At 40.5% G+C, this 18,756-nt stretch overlaps 1 protein-coding gene across 2 annotated transcripts in view; it reads left to right on the top strand.

Annotated features, from left to right (window-relative positions):
- The window catches only part of TAX1BP1 (Tax1 binding protein 1), a 98,017-nt gene extending 80,787 nt beyond the window's left edge, over positions 1–17,230 (top strand). For both annotated transcript variants that reach the window (XM_037890503.2, XM_037890504.2), the window contains 3 exons: positions 136–284; positions 15,321–15,406; positions 16,007–17,230. In XM_037890503.2, the coding sequence (XP_037746431.1) occupies positions 136–284; positions 15,321–15,406; positions 16,007–16,208 (437 nt within the window). In that variant the 3' untranslated portion in view covers positions 16,209–17,230. The remainder of the gene's footprint in view (positions 1–135; positions 285–15,320; positions 15,407–16,006) is intronic.
- Positions 17,231–18,756: the final 1,526 nt, after the last annotated feature.

The raw sequence follows: 18,756 nt of genomic DNA, 5'->3' as shown, positions 1-18,756 counted from the left end.
TACGAAATCTAAACTGAAAACATTTGAAGTTTTGATTTAATTATTATTTTGTTATAACAAAAAGTGTACTAACTGTATTGAACAGAACTTTTTATGCAATAAATAAGAGGCCTGTTCTTCTGATTTTTATTTCAGATGGAGCAGATGGTGCTTTTTATCCTGAGGAGCTCCAAAGGCTGCCTGTAAGGACTTCCTCTTGGGAACTGGAAGACAATGTAGTCTGCAGTCAGCCTGCTCGCAACCTTAGTCGACCTGATGGTCTGGAAGACCCTGAGGATAGCAATGTAAGTTAGGTTACTTGTTCTTATTTTTTTCCTTCATTTATTAATCAGCATCCAGGAGTTAACAATTGCTTGGGTATAGTGAGCATTTAAAAATTTTAAAATTCTGATACGCTTAAGCAGTCTTTAAATTTGGAACTGAAATTTTATTGAAAAATATCTGAGCGCTATTTAAGGTGAAAAATTTGCACACAAATTGATGAAAATTCAAATCATAGAAATCTCTCTTGAATTCTAATACCAGTTTATTTTGGTTTTGGAGTCATAGCCTCTGATAACTTTTTTTCTTTTTAAATATTAAAGCGAACTTATTTCAAGTCATATTGCTATTTTAGTATATAACCATATTCCTGTTCCTTAACGTTACATACACAGCCTTTCTTGTAGAACACATATGTTTTTAATTCTCTCGCCAGTATGTGAAAACTTAATTGAAACTGAAGACAAAACAAAAGCTGAAGGATTGTGTTACCCGTGTTTCTGAATTAAATGTTTAGCATATAGTTCAGTGCAAGGTGTAAATTTATGAAGATAGATTTGCAAGAGATACAGAACAAAAATAAATATTTAAACAGAATGGAAAATATTAAACGGTGAAACAATTTCCATTTTGGCTTTTTATAACTGCTAAAAGTTTGAAGTGGCAGAGACTCCTGTCTGTCATCTAAAACCAGGGTAAAGTAAAAATGGTATTGTTTGCTAATATACTTTCCAGGGCTTCATCGTGTGACGCTTTCTCTGTAGAGGTGATGTGGGGGAGGGGGACGGAATCACCTCCCCCCTGCCACTGGTTTTTGTCAGGGTGGGAGTTGGGCTGAGCATAGCTGAGGGGGAAGTGCCTGGGAAAGGCACCAGCACCTAGCTCTCCTGCTGAGCCCCACTCTGAGTTCTGTCCCTTCCTTGCCTGCAACTGCAGTTAAGGTGTACAGAGCCCACTCTGGCCCGCAGCAGGAAGGCTTTTCAGTACATACACAACCTTTTAAATATTCATCCATCCATCTCTCAACAGTCATGACACAAACTTTTATTAGATACCTCACTTGACCCTCGTTGGATAAATACTACGAAAGCAGTGTGTTGGATCTAGTGAGTTTGTCAGGCCTGTCAGGAGCTGCTGTTACAGAAAAGTGAATGCTTTACCTGTTGGCATTAAGGAGTTTCTAGGATCAAACATATCTTTTAAGGAATGTTAGGAATCTTTTATTTTTTTGTTTTATTTGGTTAGCTCAGATACTCTTGTATAAAAAAGAAAAAATGGGGTTTAGTGAACTGGTTTATGAAGAAAACTATACCTAAACTATATATTAAAACTATATGTATGCTTTAATTTGAACAGTTGTTTTTACTGTGTTTCAGTTTCTAGATGCTCTTGCTACTTTAAGAAATATTTCAGAAATACTTTTCTACAAAGTATTGTGCTCTTTGCAAGTACGGTGGTATCATGACCTGTTTCTCATTTAGTCTAGTTTGCCACATTTAATTGCTATTAACCTTTGCAGAAACTGATCAGTGTACAGACAGGCATGATTTTAGCCTTGGTGCTCAGCACCTATAATGGAGAAAAATGTATTTCTTCCTCCTGCCTTTTGAACCCTATGTCCATTATTGTGAATAATTAGGGAAACTGTCAGAACTATTGCAGCCTATTTAAGGTCTAGAATATCAGCTTTGTGCTGTTGCCCACCTTTTCTTCACATTTTGCATATTTAATCTGATCATTCTTGGCATAGACATTGCTTATGACAAGCCCTTCTCTTCTTGAGTCATCTGCTGCAGTTTAATTAGCAGAGTGTTCTTCCTGATCTATGTGTTTTGCCCTTTCGCAAACCCCAGAGAAACAGTGCTAGAGTCTTGTGCTCATTTGCTGACACAGCTTAGGTTTCGTAATGAGATGGAAGGAACCTAATATGCTCAAATAGGAAACAACTTCAGGTAAATGTGTCAAGAAGATGATACTTTTCTCACATCAAATCGCAATTTATATTTTAATACACTGTAAGAATTGATTTTCTTCCTATTTTCTGGCTGTCAAATGAAAACAGTCTGAGAATGGTAAAACATAATTAGTTTCCAAATAAGAGAGAGAGGGGATATATGTGAATAAATCAAAATTCTTCTTTCAGTGCTTGCTCACGTCCATTCTATTATAGGTTACATTGTAGGTGTGTGTGCTCGACACATGCACCAGTGCTACCACATCTCGTGGAAATCATGAGTCATTTCATATCTTTAAATCTCACTTAAAACCCTCCTTTTCTCTTTTTAGTTGATCACTGAATCTCCCTGGAAAGAGTTTTGCATCAGTTTGTTTTCAAATAGTGAGAAAAGACTGTTACTTTTCATAACGGTTGTTCTTTGAGATGTGCTGCTCATATCCATTCCATTGTAGGTGCATGTGCTCGACACATGCACCAGTGCCAGAAGTTTTTCCCTCAGTGTATCCGTAGGGGACCAGCTCTGGCGCCCTCCCGAGTGGCGTGCATATGCACTGGTATAAGGGGCACCACCAGCTCCCCCATCCCTCAGTTCCTTCTTATTGCCAGTGATGGTGCTGGAATGTCTCCTTGCCTCGGCAAGCTTTCCCATCTCAACTGTGCCTAGTAGCGAATTCGTTGTATATGGTTGTTAAAGTTGTACTGTAAATAGCTCCCTTAGTGTAAAGTTAGAATTAGTTAGTTAGTCCTGGACTTAGCCTAGAGACGGGGCGTGCCCTGGTCCCCAGGCTTCAAGCCTTTTGACAGCTGCAAAAAATCTATGCCAGTCAGTGATCTCCATAGAAGCTGCCTGAAGTGTTTAGGGAAACCCACATGAGTGACAAGTGTTGCATTTGCAAGAGCTTCAGGCTGCAGATCAAAAAGGAGTGGGACATTCGTCTTCGAGTGCTCCTTATGAAGTCTGCCCTCACACCGGCCTCAGAGCCGACAAGATTGGACTCTGCTTCAAGTACCGTGGCCTCAGTGTGGAGCCCGCTGCTGGCACCAACTGCTGACCGGTGCTGATCCCTATCCCCAGTACTAGCTAAAAAAGCAAAGAAGGGCCAGGAGAGGATGTTCTCATACATCTGTAAAGGGAGGGAGAGAGCTGGAGGAGAGCAAAGACCCATGCGGGGTGGCTCTGCCCCTCCAGACGGTGGCCAGGCTCCAGCCCCCATTGAGCTGTTGAGCCCACTTCCAGACCTGCTCGCCACCCTGGGAAGCGGCAGAGGCACTCGGCACCTAGTGGTGCCGTTCATGCCAGCCAGTGAGGTGTCCCGTTTGAGGGGTAAACCTGCCCTGGGACCCTTCCAGTGGTCTCCATCAGTGCGGCACCACTCACCGTCGCGGGGGCACCCCGCCAGCGCTTGCCTGAACAGCACCACCAGCCCCTGGATGCGGATCGGCTTATTTGCTAGAGTTTCTGGTGTCGGTCCCTGGACTCTAGGTAGCGTTCCTCAGGGTCCCAGTGTCAGTTGCTGGTGGTCTGGTGCAGATCTGCAGAGGCACGTCACCAGTCTCCAGAGTCTCAGTGCTCGGCACTGCTCCAGTGGGTCGAGACACCAGTCACTGGAGTCCCATCACCGGTCTCCGGATCACCAGTAATGATCACTGCGAGCATGTCCACGGTCTCAGAGATGTCGATCCTCTCACTCCTGGTCCTGGTCTACGGAGTGGCAAAGTGTAAGGCGCTGATTGCCGGGGTATTGTCGCTGATCTACCGAATGCTGCCGGTCACCGGAATCACGGCATTGAGAGCCATTGTCCTGGTGCAGGTCCCCAATGGAGGTCCACAGAGAGAGCCAACAGGAACTGGGTAGACAGCTGGCCTCGGTACTGTTCTGGTCCCCCAGGCAAGCATCTCCCTCCTTGGGCTCTGACAGTGAGGAGGAAGTATATAGAGCCCGAGGAGGAAGACCTGCCTGCAAGCCATGGTCACTCACAGGGCACATTGGCTTTCCCCTCTAGGCCACCAATGGCCGCCTGGCACCAGGACCAGTGGCTGGCCCCCTGGCAACTATGGAACCCCAACCGTTGCAGGGGCATCAGTCAGTCTAAGGGGCAGCCGAAAGGCAGTCGGCGGCTGTCTCCTTCCCGCCACCTGACTCGGACGCGGAGTCAGAGTAAGCTCCCCAGGGACAGCCAGCCTCAGCCGAGGCTCCTTTGGCAGAAACGGTGGAGTGGGCAGACCCACCTGTACCTGCCTCCTCTTCATCTCTGCCAGATGAGGCGATAGCGGGGCCTTCTCACGTGGTCCCCCAGGATGATGCCAGGGCCCACCAAGAGCTTTCAAAGAGGGTGGCATCAAACTGGGGCTGGAAGCCGAGGAGGTGGCAGAGCCCTCAGACTCCCTGTTCAATGTATTAAGTACAGCAGCCCCCCTCCAGTTTGGCATTGCTAGTACACGAGGGAGTGGTGAAACTAATCAAGGCCCTCTGGCAGATACTCTTCTCCCTGCCGCATATCTCCAAGTGAGTGGAAAGAAAGGATTATGTCACCGCTAAGGGTTATCTTTATACCCATCCTGCCCCATGCTCGCTGGTTGTGTCGGCAGCCAGTGAGCACAATAGACAGGTCCAACCGGGATCAATGGCTAAGAATAAGGTGGCAACAAGGCTCGATCTCTTTGCTAGAAAAACTTATTCTACGTCCGGCCTCCAGCTGAGAGTGCCCAACCATCAGGCCTTGCTTGGCTGCTATGATTTTAGTATTTGTCAGTCCATGGCTAAGTTCATGGACTCACTGTTAGAGGAGTCCAGGAAGGAATTCTCTGCTGTCCTCGATGAGGGCAGGGCTGCGGCCAGGGCTGCGCTCCAAGTGGTCTTGGATGCAGCAGTTTCTGCGTCTCAGACCATGGTTTTGGCTATTTCTATAAGGCATGCATCCTGGTTGCAGTCGGGCCTGTCAGTGGAGGTTCAGCAGTCCATCCAGGACCTCCCATTCCATGGCCTGGGACTGTTCTTGGAACAGACAGACAGTAAATTACATGGCCTAAAAGACTCTAGGACTACCTTGTGCTCTCTGGGCCTTTACACTCTGGAGCTTGAGAGGAAGCAGTTTAAGCTGCAACAGTCCTGCAGGTTCAGGACCCAACCTCAACCAGAGCCCTTTCAAAAGAAGGGCAAGGGCTATAAGCACTGGCAGACCATCAGCTGGCCCCCTCAGCTCATTCGAGCTCTACCCGCAATCAACTGGGTAATAAGCAGGAATTTTTGAGGGTGCGCTCAAGGGTGACCTTCCAGCCTGTGTCCTGGATCCAGCACCCCTGCTTTTTTCCAACTGTAAATAGTGGCAGGGGGGAGAAGACAGTACCTGAGTTGTGTGTGCTTGTATGAAACTAAATGGCTTTGATATCTAGGAAACAGGATGGTGCAAGCCAACAAACTGGTTTGAAAACCAGCAGGACAGTGTTTGAATTTCAGCCTGTAAATGTGGTAGAAGATAGTTGTCTTACTGCTTTGATTGAAAGAGTAGTCTGACCACCACATTATAGCCTCCCCAGTCTCACCCCAGAACTACTTATCTTGAGAAACAAAGTAAAGAGCTTGAGGGAATTATAGTAGTCCTGATAGTAAATGATAAGAGTGCTCATTCTGACAGTGTTCAAGTCTACTTTTATCTAGTAGCCAAGAATGGGTGGGAAAAAATTCATGGTCAAGGTTGATTTGAGATTTTTTGACTTGGGGCAAAGTTAAGGTCTGAGTTAGAGACTTATAGAAGAAGTTGCATAGGCAGTCAAAGCAACTGACTATCTTTTTCCCTCCCCCCTGAATTCCTGTGTGGTGGTAGCTACTTAAACCAAACTTTACACAGGTGGTTGATTACTAATTGTTTTTCATTTTCTGGGTGTCCAGCTTGATACCATGGTTTGCAGAGCTGCTGAGTGCTCACAGCTGCAGCTGAAGTCAATGGAGCTCTGCTTTGAATGTATTTATAAAATCCTGTATAACGCTGAATTAAGATCTGATTTTTCAGAGTAGATGTATCAAATTGGGCACCCAAAATTAGAGGAAACTTTTGACCCAAATCTCTCTGTCCCTGAGTTCCCCTCTGTAAAATGGGAATTACGCCCTTTCACTTCAGAGGGGTGTTCTGAAGATAAATAAAATGTTTGTGAAGCACTTGAATGCTATAGTGAAGAGTGCCATAGAAACGCCCATGAGTGGCTTTTGAATAATATGCAGCAAAGTCATGAGGCCACACACTGAACAATGAGGATAAACAAAATATTTAATAGCTGCTAAGTGAGCACCATCCATCCTGTCCACTGAATGAGGCAGGAGCCTTGTGGAAAAAATGTGAGATCATGTAACTAAAGATCATATCATAATAGATAGGCACAAGGGCAAGGGTTCTCAAACTGGGGGTTGGGATCTGTCAGGGGGTCACGAGGTTATTACATGGGGGGTTGTGAGCTGTCAGCCTCCACCCCAAACCCTGCTTTGCCTCCAGCATTTATAATGGTGTTAAATATATAAAAAAGTGTTTTTAATTTATAAGGTGGGGGTTGCACTCAGAGGCTTGCTCAGTGAAAGGGGTCACCAGTACAAAAGTTTGAGAACTACTGCATAAGGAGGTGAATTAAGATACCACAGGGCACTTTTTTCTGACATTTCCTAACTCGTCAGATGTCAGCGTTGTTTCATTTTCTGTTTCTTCTTGGTCCAGGTGGGGCAGTTTGAACTGGATATTGTATCCTCCAAGAGGCTGATGGAGACAAGAAAACAGACAATGACTCGTCTTAAAATGCATGTTAGGGAATGATCCTGCATTGGTATACATATGGACTAGATGTTCTAATAGGTCCTTTCCTTCCCTAATTTGTGTGAATCCTTGATAGAGACTAGGTCTGACTAAGCTCTCTAGCCCACTTTCTAGCAAGTGGGTAAGCCTCTCCGATGGAGACTACTTTGAAATAAGAATGTTGGTAAAAGGACAAGTAAAACAATGGTTGTTGCTTTGTTAGGAATACAATCTAAAAATACTAATGAAAGAAGCCTTTCAGGAAAATTTGGTATTTTACAATGTCTAGCTTTGTTACGTGTAAAATGCATAACCTCTGCACAAACAGATATTTCTGAAACGTGGTATTTTAATAGCCAATAGGATACTGTAATTCCTGGGTATAAAATATATATGAAAGAAACATTATCTTGATTAGGTGGCGTAGTAGTACTACACAAAATATTCCATAGACACTTCCAGAAATTATAGAAACGAGGAGTACATGTGGCACCTTAGAGACTAACAAATTTATTTAGGCATAAGCTTTCATGGGCAAAAACTCACTTCATCCACCACTCTGGAACCTGTCAGAAATTATATTTTTCTGGTAGAGAAGATCTTGAGGTAGAATCTGCATGTAAGCCCATATCATAGGAATACAAATACAATATTTTGGGTGCACTACTGCTCTCTAACTTTGTCATCTTGAAAATGTTGGCGAGATCAGAGAAGCAGTAATTCTTTTTGGGTAATAGTAATGGATAATTTCATCTTATTCTCGTGCAGACACCATAGTTAATCATATGTTTTAGAGTTCAGTTTACCAAGAGCTTTAAACTTTTATTTTATAAAAATCTTATTGTGATGGAAAACATAAAATATTTGAGCTTTGAATTTTCATGGTGGTTTAATGAAAAATGAATTGATACAGAGAAGTAAGAGTTCAGAAATCAGCCCTTTAGACATTTTTTGTACTAGATTTTCTCTTTTTTGGGGGGGAGGGGAGGGGAGGAGAGAGACTTTTTGCAAGTAATCTAAAGCACTCTGGGACCTATCATTTGTCCACATCATTGCTCCTCTTGTGCAGATTCCTAGAATATCAGGTATGCATAGGTGGTGTTTGGCTATAGAGCATTTTACAGTATTTTTGCCATAACGGAGAATATTTGCACCAAGGCAAACCCTTTGAATTTGATGACAAATTCAGCAGGTGGTACAAATGCCGTCACTCACTCCCAGGGAGGGAAGGACAGAGAAACAACCTCCTCCCTCCTTCTCAAATATCCCTCTAGCCTAGAGGAAATTCCCTGAGCAGGGAAGAGGAAACCAGGAGTTAAAATCTTACCTCTTCTAATTTCAGTTGAAATTCCCGTACAATTCTCTACTCTTAGGATAGGCTAAGTCCATGAACCCTAATCTAGAAGACTGTCAGGGGAGAGCTGTTAACACTTGCCCCCATTTCCATTTTTGAATAAATTAGCAGAGAGCTTATGCAACGTCATTGCTGGCCTGTAACTCCAGTTTTATCCACAGCATCACGCTGCCTTTCAGAGTCACTAGACAAGTTTGGAATGTCCTAGCTCTAACCATCATAAATCACACTTCTCCCCCAAAACCAGGGATAGAATCGAGGATTCCTTATTACAAATGTTCTAGTGTTAAGTAGTAAATAGTTGCAACTCACTAAGAGTGGGAAAAAGTGTATGACAAGTTTTCCACCAATGGCTGGTCTACAGAGGGACTAGCAGTTCCATCTGTCTTTCAGTCTACCACAAAACTTAAGCAGTGACCTCTGCAATGTTACAATGGAATAACCTTTCAAATACATGGAATATATGACAGTCAGATGTGCTGATCTGTTGGTATAATTGATATAAAAGCATATGAGACCACTGTTAAGGTTTTGCACTTTAAGTGCAAATTTCATGAAGATGGGATATACTTGGCTTTTTGGTATCTGCTGGAGACGGAAGGAGAGAGCTTTATGAAGTGTTGAAGTGTGTTATCAAAAGCATTGTAGGCAATATGGGAGTGGAAATAAATGCGGAGCGTTTCCCCTTAATTTCTTATTTCCATTCTTTTAAGGTTTTGGGTGAATGGAACATGTCCTGCTTCAACCTTAACTCCTACAAAACATAGTTTTGTTAATTCATGTGTAGATTAGGTTGAACAGCACATCAGGACCAATTTCAGAGAAGCTGTTGATTGATATCAAATGATGTTGTCTTGGCACATCTTAGTCTGGCACATACAAGAGAGTCTGCTCTTGACGTAGACCTTTATAACAAATTGTTCTAGGACCGACAGTTGGTGCTAAGTTACTAAGTAAGAGTGACAAGAATATAATTACAGGTTTCAGAGTAGCAGCCCTGTTAGTCTGTGTCCGCAAAAAGAACAGGAGTACTTGTGGCACCTTAGAGACTAACAAATTTATTAGAATATAATCGTTAGATATCCTGAGAGAGGAAATTATTCCTAGAGGCATGTAGATATAAGAAGAGTGCAAGATACAAGAGATTTTTATTAATGATATAGTTGGTTAGTCTTATTTTAGGAAATTTAGAACTGAACCCAGCTTGCAGTGTGCTCAGAGTAACTTCCTGAAGAATGTTGTTAGTCACAGTAGGTATGTGGGTAGCAAGATGAGAATTTGTGGCCACCAGAAATTGTCAGGACTTTTTTCTGGAATGTGTCCAAAACGGCCTTTCCACCTCAACTAGTCAAAATACCCTCCTCTACCTGCCAATCTTCTCCTTGCTGCCACTTCCCCAGATCAGGGATCTGCAAGGAGAAGCTCTGTTTAGCCACTGATGAGGAAGAGCTGCCTTGGAGCCCAGACTGGCTGATCACAAAGATGCAGACTTGACTGCACAGAGTGAGGCAGGACATCTGCTGAGGGTAGGAGGGGCTGAGGGAAAACACACACATTTATTTCAGTCCTTTTGTGCAAAGCACAAATGACTAGTATAGTCACCAGTTGTAAGGGTGAATAGATGTGACCCCCTCAGCAGTCAGCACAGGATCAGTATTGTTTAATTTACTGTCACATGTTAACGATCTGTAAAGCTCTCTGGGACCACCAGGCCTTTATGAGTGTGTGCAAAGTGTGCAAACACAATGAGGCCCCAATCCTTTTTGGACTATGGGAGTGACTCATACTTTTTTTGACCTTTTGGATTTAGCTTTCCTCATTCCCACCTACTCCTTAGTAGGTCATACAAAACCCACAAACCCACTCATTTACTTGTATCATCTTCCACAGTAGTAATAAAAAAAGGACAATGCACATAAAAGATAACATGTAAAACAAATTAAAGAAATAGTTTATGCACAGTGGAACTTGTGACAAGTTATGTGGGGGATAAATAGTTCATGAAATTTTTTTTTAAAAAGGGTGGCATGTACATTCCAGTGACAGTGAGGGTATGTCCTCCAGTGATTACTATCTGACGGTTTCTGTATTGTAAATTGAACTGTATTCCACTCATTTGTGCTTTTAGTCTCTGAATGCCTTAGGGCAAGAATTGTTTATCCATGGGATAGTGACCAATTGTAAAGTGCTACGCATGCCTTACAACTCAGTATAAATTATTATAATTTATATGGCTAAAAGAGGCATCTTCAATTACATTGGCTGGGAGAAATTGGGAACTAAATTACTGTGAACTTTCCATTCCTGTGTGTATTCCACAGTTCAGTCAGGTGCATTATGGGCTTTTGGCTTACGCCTGATTTAGGCAGTTATTGGGATCAAGATATTAGATTAGATGGGACACTTGTTACATTTTTCCATTGTTCCAAATTACTCCAAGAAAGAAGATAATACTAGAGAACATGTTCATCCTCTTTTTAGTATGTCTTGGTTAATAGTTGATTCTCTACAGGTCAACATTCAGGACAATTTGATTCTGTAGTATTTTGAAATGAAAATGATTGTGGAAATGGCCTCAGAGTATGAGGTAAAAATCCTCAAATAGAGAATCTTAATTCTTCTTCAGGTTGTATCCCTTTGGGTGCTCCGCTTCACATGCGCATGTGCCCCAGCGCCTTTAATTGGAGATTTGTTAGCAGTGATCATTCAGCCCATACGTGCACCCTACACACTGAGGATATATAGGGCTGTGCGGGTGAATTGCCCTCAGATCCTTCACAGTTGCCTTCAGCCTGAGACGGACTGTCAAGCATGCCAGCTTTTATTGAGTGCCTTAATGTTGTTACATAGCATACAGTTTCTTTTCATTTATCATTTTTACAGTGCGAATATTTGTAATAAAAAATAATTTAAAGTGAGCACTGTACACTTGGTATTCTGTGTTGTAATATAAATCAATATATTTGAAAATGTAGAAAAACATCCAAAATATTTAATAAATTTCAGTTGGTATTCTATTTTTTAACATTGTGATTAATCGACAGCCCTAATTATTAATACAGACAGCAAAAATAAACAGCACAAGAAAATATAGAGAACTGTTAACTTGAGTAATGATCAATGACCTATAAGGTTGAGAACTCGAGCAAAATTCATAATTACTAGATAGAGAAATGTAAAACAAATGCTGAAGCATCTCTCATGGCAAAATTTTATATACTGTGGAGAGTAAATGTTGATGTGTTCAAGGAATTCTTTAAACCAGGTGAACCCTCAATATAAAGATTATAATTTGTTAATTCTGATAAAATCTAGTTTTCTGTGGGATGTGTTAATAGGGCAGAAATGCACATGCAGTGAAGCTGAACCTAAGGCACAATCCACTGTTCACTGATACAGCTTCCACAATTGAACAGGAGGCATTGGCTAGCTTTACGAGTAATTAATACATGGTGCAGAGCATACATATTCAGTATGCACTATTTTATGTATTTTAATGTTTGCTGGAAATATATTTACAAGTATAATTGGTTTTTCTTTTGTGATATTAAAAAACCATAGTAGAATTTATGATACACCAAGCTTTGTGTGTAATAATAAATCCTCTCAGTAATTATCTAATGTTTCTTTACAGACAGTTATGCTTTAATAGTAAGCACATTAACGATTCCTTTCAGGACTGCACAAGTGCTCTTTCTAAAGTAAAAAGAAAAGGAGTACTTGTGGCACCTTAGAGACTAACCAATTTATTTGCGCATAAGCTTTCGTGAGCTACAGCTCACTTCATCGGCTGCATGTAGCTCACGAAAGCTTATGCTCAAATAAATTTGTTAGTCTCTAAGGTGCCACAAGTACTCATTTTCTTTTTGCGAATACAGACTAACACGGCTGCTACTCTGAAACCTTTCTAAAGTAGATAGCATTAACTATAATTTGTGTAACTGGAATGATGAAGGTGGGGGGTCTCTTTGCTCATCTATAATTGTTAACATACAGCTGGTAGTAATTAACTCCTTCATCTTTAGTACTCTCTGCTTAAGGACATTTTGAATTAATATTTATTACTGGTAAATCCTGATTGCTGACCCTAAGAAGTCAAATAGATTAACAGTGTGATTATGATTCATAGCTTCTGAGCATGTTTTCTGGTTTGGTGCTCTGCACTAAATAAAGAATATATGTAAGCATGGAAGAGTGGGAGTACAGGAGCAGAACTGATCACAAAACAGATTTTCTGCTCTGTGAAAATATTCGATATTTTGAAAAACATTTAATGCCAAATCAGGATAAAGAGCAAAAATTTAGAATTTTTCACAAAATTAAATTCTGAAAACAAACTGTTTTGAGTCACTTGAAACATTTTGTTTGCTTTCAGCCCTTTTTATTTATTTATTTATTTAGTGTGCGCGCGCACATGCGTATGTAAAGTGAATTTGAAAACGAAGTCATTTTGTAACCAACAGTCAAAGCCTTTAATTCCAAAAGGGGGTATTTTGACATTTTTCAAAATGTTATTTTCCAATTTTAAAAAATACCAAAGTTTTGTCAATGTATATATTTTGGCGAAAAACTTCAGTTTTGTCAAAACTGCATTTACTGACGGAAAACTGTTGGAACAAAATTTTTTTGACCAGCTCTATTGAAGAGCCCTATTGGTAGGGGGAAGTGCCATCTGCTTCACTATCTAGAATACTTTAACAGAGCCAGTGAAATAGTGCCAAGTGTCCAAGAAATGGCCTTCTAGCTATAAAAATGAAAGGATTATAAAGGAAGTCAGTTTTAAGGGATTTAAATTAAACTAGGTATGTATTTGCAGTATAAATATGCATGTGTAAAGAAATTGTTTTTATTTTCTCATGGTAAATATTTAAACTGTAATGTGGAACAGTTCTGATTTGCTCAGAACATGATTTCCTCACATTTGTTTGTGTCTGTGTGTATGTCTGTGCTCTGGTCTACACTGGGGTGGGGGGAAATAGATCTAAGTTACGCAACTTCAGCTATGTGAATAACGTAGTTGAAGTCGACGTACTTAGATCGACTTACTGTGGTGTCTTCACCGTGGTGAGTCGACTGCTGCCATTCCCTCGTCGACTCTGCCTGTGCCTCTCACGGTGCTGGAGTACAGGAGTTGACGGGAGAGCGCTCGGGGGTTGATTTATCGTGTCTGGTCTAGACTAGACGCTATAAATCGATCCCCACTGGATCGATTGCTGCCCGCTGATCCGGCGGGTAGTGAAGACATACCCTGTGTGCGTTTTCAGCAATAACAACTTTTTACTATGTAATGTTGAAACACTTTTTAGATATTAACCAGTAGTTTTTCTCTATTAATAATTAAACTCTGTTCATTGGTGACAAAAGGAACAAATAGTGCTTTTACAATCCATATGCCCCTCTGCTGCAGGTGCTAGGCAAGAATGTTATATAGGAAAACATGTCTGTCTCTAGCATCTGCTGCAGTAAGCCCCACTAGCTGCTTAATGAAAATGTTAAATGGTTGAAATTAAGCAGCTGTTCAGAGAGTGAGGAGGAGAAAACTATTGAAGGAATCTCCAAATCTGTCTAGTTTCCATTAACTTTTCTTGAGAACACTGCGTAGTAATTAAAAAAAATAAGAATAAAGAACTCAGTGCAATTTGAATGTAGGTATGAGTTGTCTGTGCAAAGTAGACATGCAGTTGCACACAGCTTTTGTACATGAATTTTTGAAAATCAGGCTCCTAGTGTCTTTGTTCACACTTCATGCTTGCGTTGAGTACTAGGAGAAAAATGATCTAGGAGATTGGATTCCAGAATGTTTTACAGGTTTTGCTGAGGCTTTTATAAATAAGCAGAATTTACTTAGAAAAGCTTCTTGGTTTCTGTATCCATTTGCAGAATGGAACTGAGAGGATATGCAGAAGACAAGTTTATTAGTAGTAGGCTTGTTCTTCATACAGTATCAAAAACATGCACAACTCTAATTTTTCTTTTCTTCTCCCTTAAGGTTTTTCTTTGTATCTTGTTTCCTTCACCTGTGTTATACAAGAGCAGTGGTGGAAGCAAATCCTAAATTTGTGACATTATGATTGATTAAAAAACAAAACACAGCACTTCCCGAGTTTCTTCACCTGTCAGAAAGAAACTGTCAGAACTAAATTGCAGTACCGGGATAGGTTATCCTGCAGCTTATTCAGTTTGAGTTTCACATCACAGACAGATTTTTTGGCTGTATTCTCCAGTGGCAGACCTGATTGGGGCTAACTCTTAATAGAAGCTCTGAGGCAAACCTGATTGTCTATCAGCATAGTGATCCCCATCAGTGCCTGCTGCAGCTGTTTATGTGCTGTTAGTGTTCATGAAATGAGGACACCACTGACAGCTGATGAGAGGAAGCAGCCAAACAGGGCAATTTAGCTGATGTGCCTGACTGCAGTGTGAAATGTGTGACATGCTTGGCTGGCAATAGGAGCATATACAGATCACTCAGAACGGACTGTTGGGAAGCAAGAATGTGAATCTAAATGGATGGGTTTTTTTTTTCCCCACTGAAATTCAGATTGACAGATTAAGAGTCTAACTTGACATCCTATTATCTAGAATTTTATTTCTGAATTTTAGTCCTTCATAAAATGTTGTTGCGCCTTGTAGTCTGGTGCCCTGGATTTGGTTTAACGTAGGATTTTTGTTCTGATATGGTCCCAGGCGTTTGGAGTCAGGTGACCAATGTATTTCCTTAATAAATGTATTAGTAGAAGTGTTCTAGTGTGACTGGCACAGATTTATAGTGTATCATCAAAAGGCAGTTTGTTTAGCTTTTAATATTCATTAACAAGTTTCTTGGTTTTTATATGTTTCAGTAAAAATAGTGTTTCAGGAGGTCCAAAGTAAAAGATGAAAATCTAGTTCCCAAGTTTTCTCTAAAGATGTTGGAGAGAACATGTTTTCTTGCAGATATTTTTAATAACCCTGCACATTTTTTCATAGGATGATGATGAGACTGTACCTTCTGCTCCTGATCCTCCAAGTCTTCTCTTACATGAGCGTGGAACAGGTTTTTGTTTTGACTCCAGGTAAATTTGTCATATCTTTCAGGACGGTCATCAACTCAAAGAAAAAATGTTACTGTTCAGAACTTCCGAGTAGTGTTCATTGTTACCAGGGAATTTACTCTTAGATGTGCAATTTGGAGGACTGTTGGCATTATGCCTCATTTCACAAACATGATGATAGTTTTGGCGCCTGAATGAACATTTTTGTTCTTGCCGACCTAATTGTGAGCCTAAGTTAAGAACTTTTATAAAGTGTTATGTTTGCTAAGAACAGAGTAAGCATTTATGAGCAGAGAGAATGGTTTCCTAAGAACCTGCTTGGCCATTAAGACATTCAGTAGATTTTGCATTCAGTAGTAGCTGGAATTATGTAACCTTTTTGATGCCATGTTATTTTGGAATTTCGATATAAAACTATTTTAACTGTATTGAACATTTCAGCTAATGTCTGTTCTAATTAAAACAGTTACTTGGATACTTAGAGGGCTAAACCAGCTCCCATTTAAATCAGTAGCAAAACTCCCATTAACTTCAGCGGCAACAGGATTAGACCTTTATTTCTCAGCTTTACTCAATGATACATTGTGTCAGTGTTTCATTTTCTTTTTTCTTTCTCCCAAGTTTTGATGTGCACAAGAAGTGTCCCCTTTGTGAAGTGATGTTTCCGCCTAACTATGACCAGAGCAAGTTTGAAGAACATGTCGAAAGTCACTGGAAGGTGTGCCCCATGTGCAGTGAGCAGTTCCCTCCTGACTATGATCAGCAAGGCTTTGAAAAGCATGTGCAGACACACTTTGATCAGAGTGTTTTAAATTTTGACTAGATAAGCATAAGTAATTTTTGTTTGGGTTTTTTTGCAGTCAAGCTTATAAAACATCTCCAACAGGCAGTCCACCTATAGAAAAGAGAATGCAGCTTTCATATAACTTAATGCAGATATCTAAATGCTACTTTCAGTATACAATACTCTACAGTGTAATTGGAGTTAAGGTAAATCTTTGGCCTGTCAGCATTTGTCAGGTTAGCCTCTCTTAATCTAATATTCTATAAGAAAAAAACCCACCTTGTATATGTGTCTGTGTTTTTCCCCTGTTTAGTAAAAACGGTAAGGACACAGGGAGAACTTGAACATGATTGGCCTCAGAAACAAAGTCCAATTTCTTGGTGCTGTTCAGTTATACAGAATGACCAGAGGTTTCTCTTGACCATGATAATTGGAGCATGATTAAATATGAAAACTTAGTGTGTAATAAAAGGATGTTTCTCATAGTAATCTTGTGAAGTATTTCTTTGGATAAATGTTGATTCAGAACATTACATAACTTATCCTATGAAAATATAGTTTTCTAATCTACTTCTGAAATGTAATGTAGTTGCATGTATTGAGAGACTACATGCTTGCAACAAAAAATTAATTTATGGCAAATACTTTACTTTTACTTATAAAATGTTTGTCTTAGAGGATAACTTTAAATAAAGTACATTTATGCTTTAAGGAAATATTTTTATGAATTGAAAGGAACTGTTATGCTTAAAAAATAATTGTTTAAAAATCACTACCATTCAGTTGCATTTAGTAGAAAATATGTTTTCATACTGAATCAAATAGTGAGTTGTGTTCTTTTTGGACTAGGGTTTTTAAAATCTTTGACCTCTTAATTTTGCACATTCTTTCCAATATGTAACTATCAGTATGTATATCTAAAAACATTTTATATTTAAAGAATTACTTTAAAATATGTACTATATAAACCAAGGAAGTAATTTGTTCCTTTGGATAAAATAATTTGCTTTTCACCTGTTGTACAGTAGTCTTGTTGCATTAAAGACAAAATTGTTCATGGAGTCTGTGGTGTTCTCTCCCTTCCCCCCCTTTCTTTAACCAATTAAAGAAGTAAATTATGTAATTTACTTTTTAAAAAGTGTTGCTTAGCTGGAGTAAGAGATAACTTACTCTCATGAATGCTTATTTGCTGCTTTTTCCAGAAGAGAAAACCTGAACAATTGTGTTGTCAGTAGTTCCCTTTTTCATTTATATGGCCAGTGTTTAATAAGAGATTGGATTTTCCCAACTAAAGCTGGTCGTCATGGACAAATTACATCTGAGTATGCAGCCACTACATCGTCAGTTCTCCATGTTTTCTTTTAAGTCTTGTAATTCTGTTGAGGAAATTAGAATTGAGGAAAACTAGTACTGTCGAGGCTTCTTAGAAAATTTGTACTAAAATCAGTGCTCAGTATTTTGTTACACTACTTAGTGTGACTCTTATTTACTAGTATATAAAATATATATAAACAGAACACATTTTAAAGATAAAATTATTAGTAAAGGCACAGCAAGTCTTGTTATGGCTGTGTGGGCTATCGAAGTGTGAAAACAACCTCAGAACCCAAGTTTGTCTTGAAGCAGATTCAGGACTGGTAGAACTTTGTCTTGCCAAAATTAAGGTGTCTTCTCTGAGTAGTATCACAAGGGATGCTCTGCTTCAGGTGCACGTGCACCTCTTCAGCTCTTGATAGGAGATTTTCAATTAGAAGTGTGTGTTTGGCCTGTGCATGCACCCAATGCCTCCTCATGCCAGATACCGATGCGATATAAGGGTGTAAGGATGAACAGTTCTCAGTTTCTTCTCAACTGCCTCGGCCTGAGATGGAGCCCTAGTGTGTCCACCTTGGGTGTGTTTTGGCTTTTCTAATATTTCTATAGTGGTTAAGATTGTTTTTATAGTTAGTTGTTAGTGTACTTCTAGTTAGATAAGAATTACTCCTCCTTCCCCTTGGGGAGACATTTTTTTTCCTGGCAGGGCATGCCTGGCTCACCAGGTTTCAAACATTTTCTCTCCTGCTGAGAGACTATACCTGTGAGCAGTGGCCCCTCAAAGTGTCTGTTGCTTGAGGGAGGCCCATGTCTCCCAGAAATGCAACTTATTCCTGGCCCTCATGTCCTGTGCAAGGAAAAACAGGGAGATTAAACTCAGACTGCTAATGATCGAAGTTGGCCCAAAGGAGCGTTCTGAGTCAGGTCAGGAGACAATGCCCCTCCTCCCAGTGCATCTGGCATCAGAGAGATACCTACCCCTTTTACTTCAGTATAGGCTTCCCCTAAGAAAGGGAAGACTTTAGAGGCTTCAAGGAAGGCTTCCAAAAAGAGGAGTGTGAATTCTCACCTTAAGGAGCCAGCTCCAAAGAAGTCCAGGTCCCTGGTGAGATTACAGCCTCAGTAAGACTGAGTCGAAGGATTCCTTTTCTAGTAACCATGGGGCCATAAAGTCAGCATGAAGGAGAGGAACAGCTCCAATAAGGCCTCAGTACCTTCTACTGGCAAGGAGGGCAAACAGACACTTGGGACTGGCACAGTTAAGTTCAGCCCA

This window comes from Chelonia mydas, chromosome 2 (genome assembly GCF_015237465.2).
Source record: "Chelonia mydas isolate rCheMyd1 chromosome 2, rCheMyd1.pri.v2, whole genome shotgun sequence".
NCBI classification, from domain to species: Eukaryota; Metazoa; Chordata; order Testudines; family Cheloniidae; genus Chelonia; species Chelonia mydas.
This window is presented reverse-complemented; position numbering and strand designations above follow the sequence as displayed.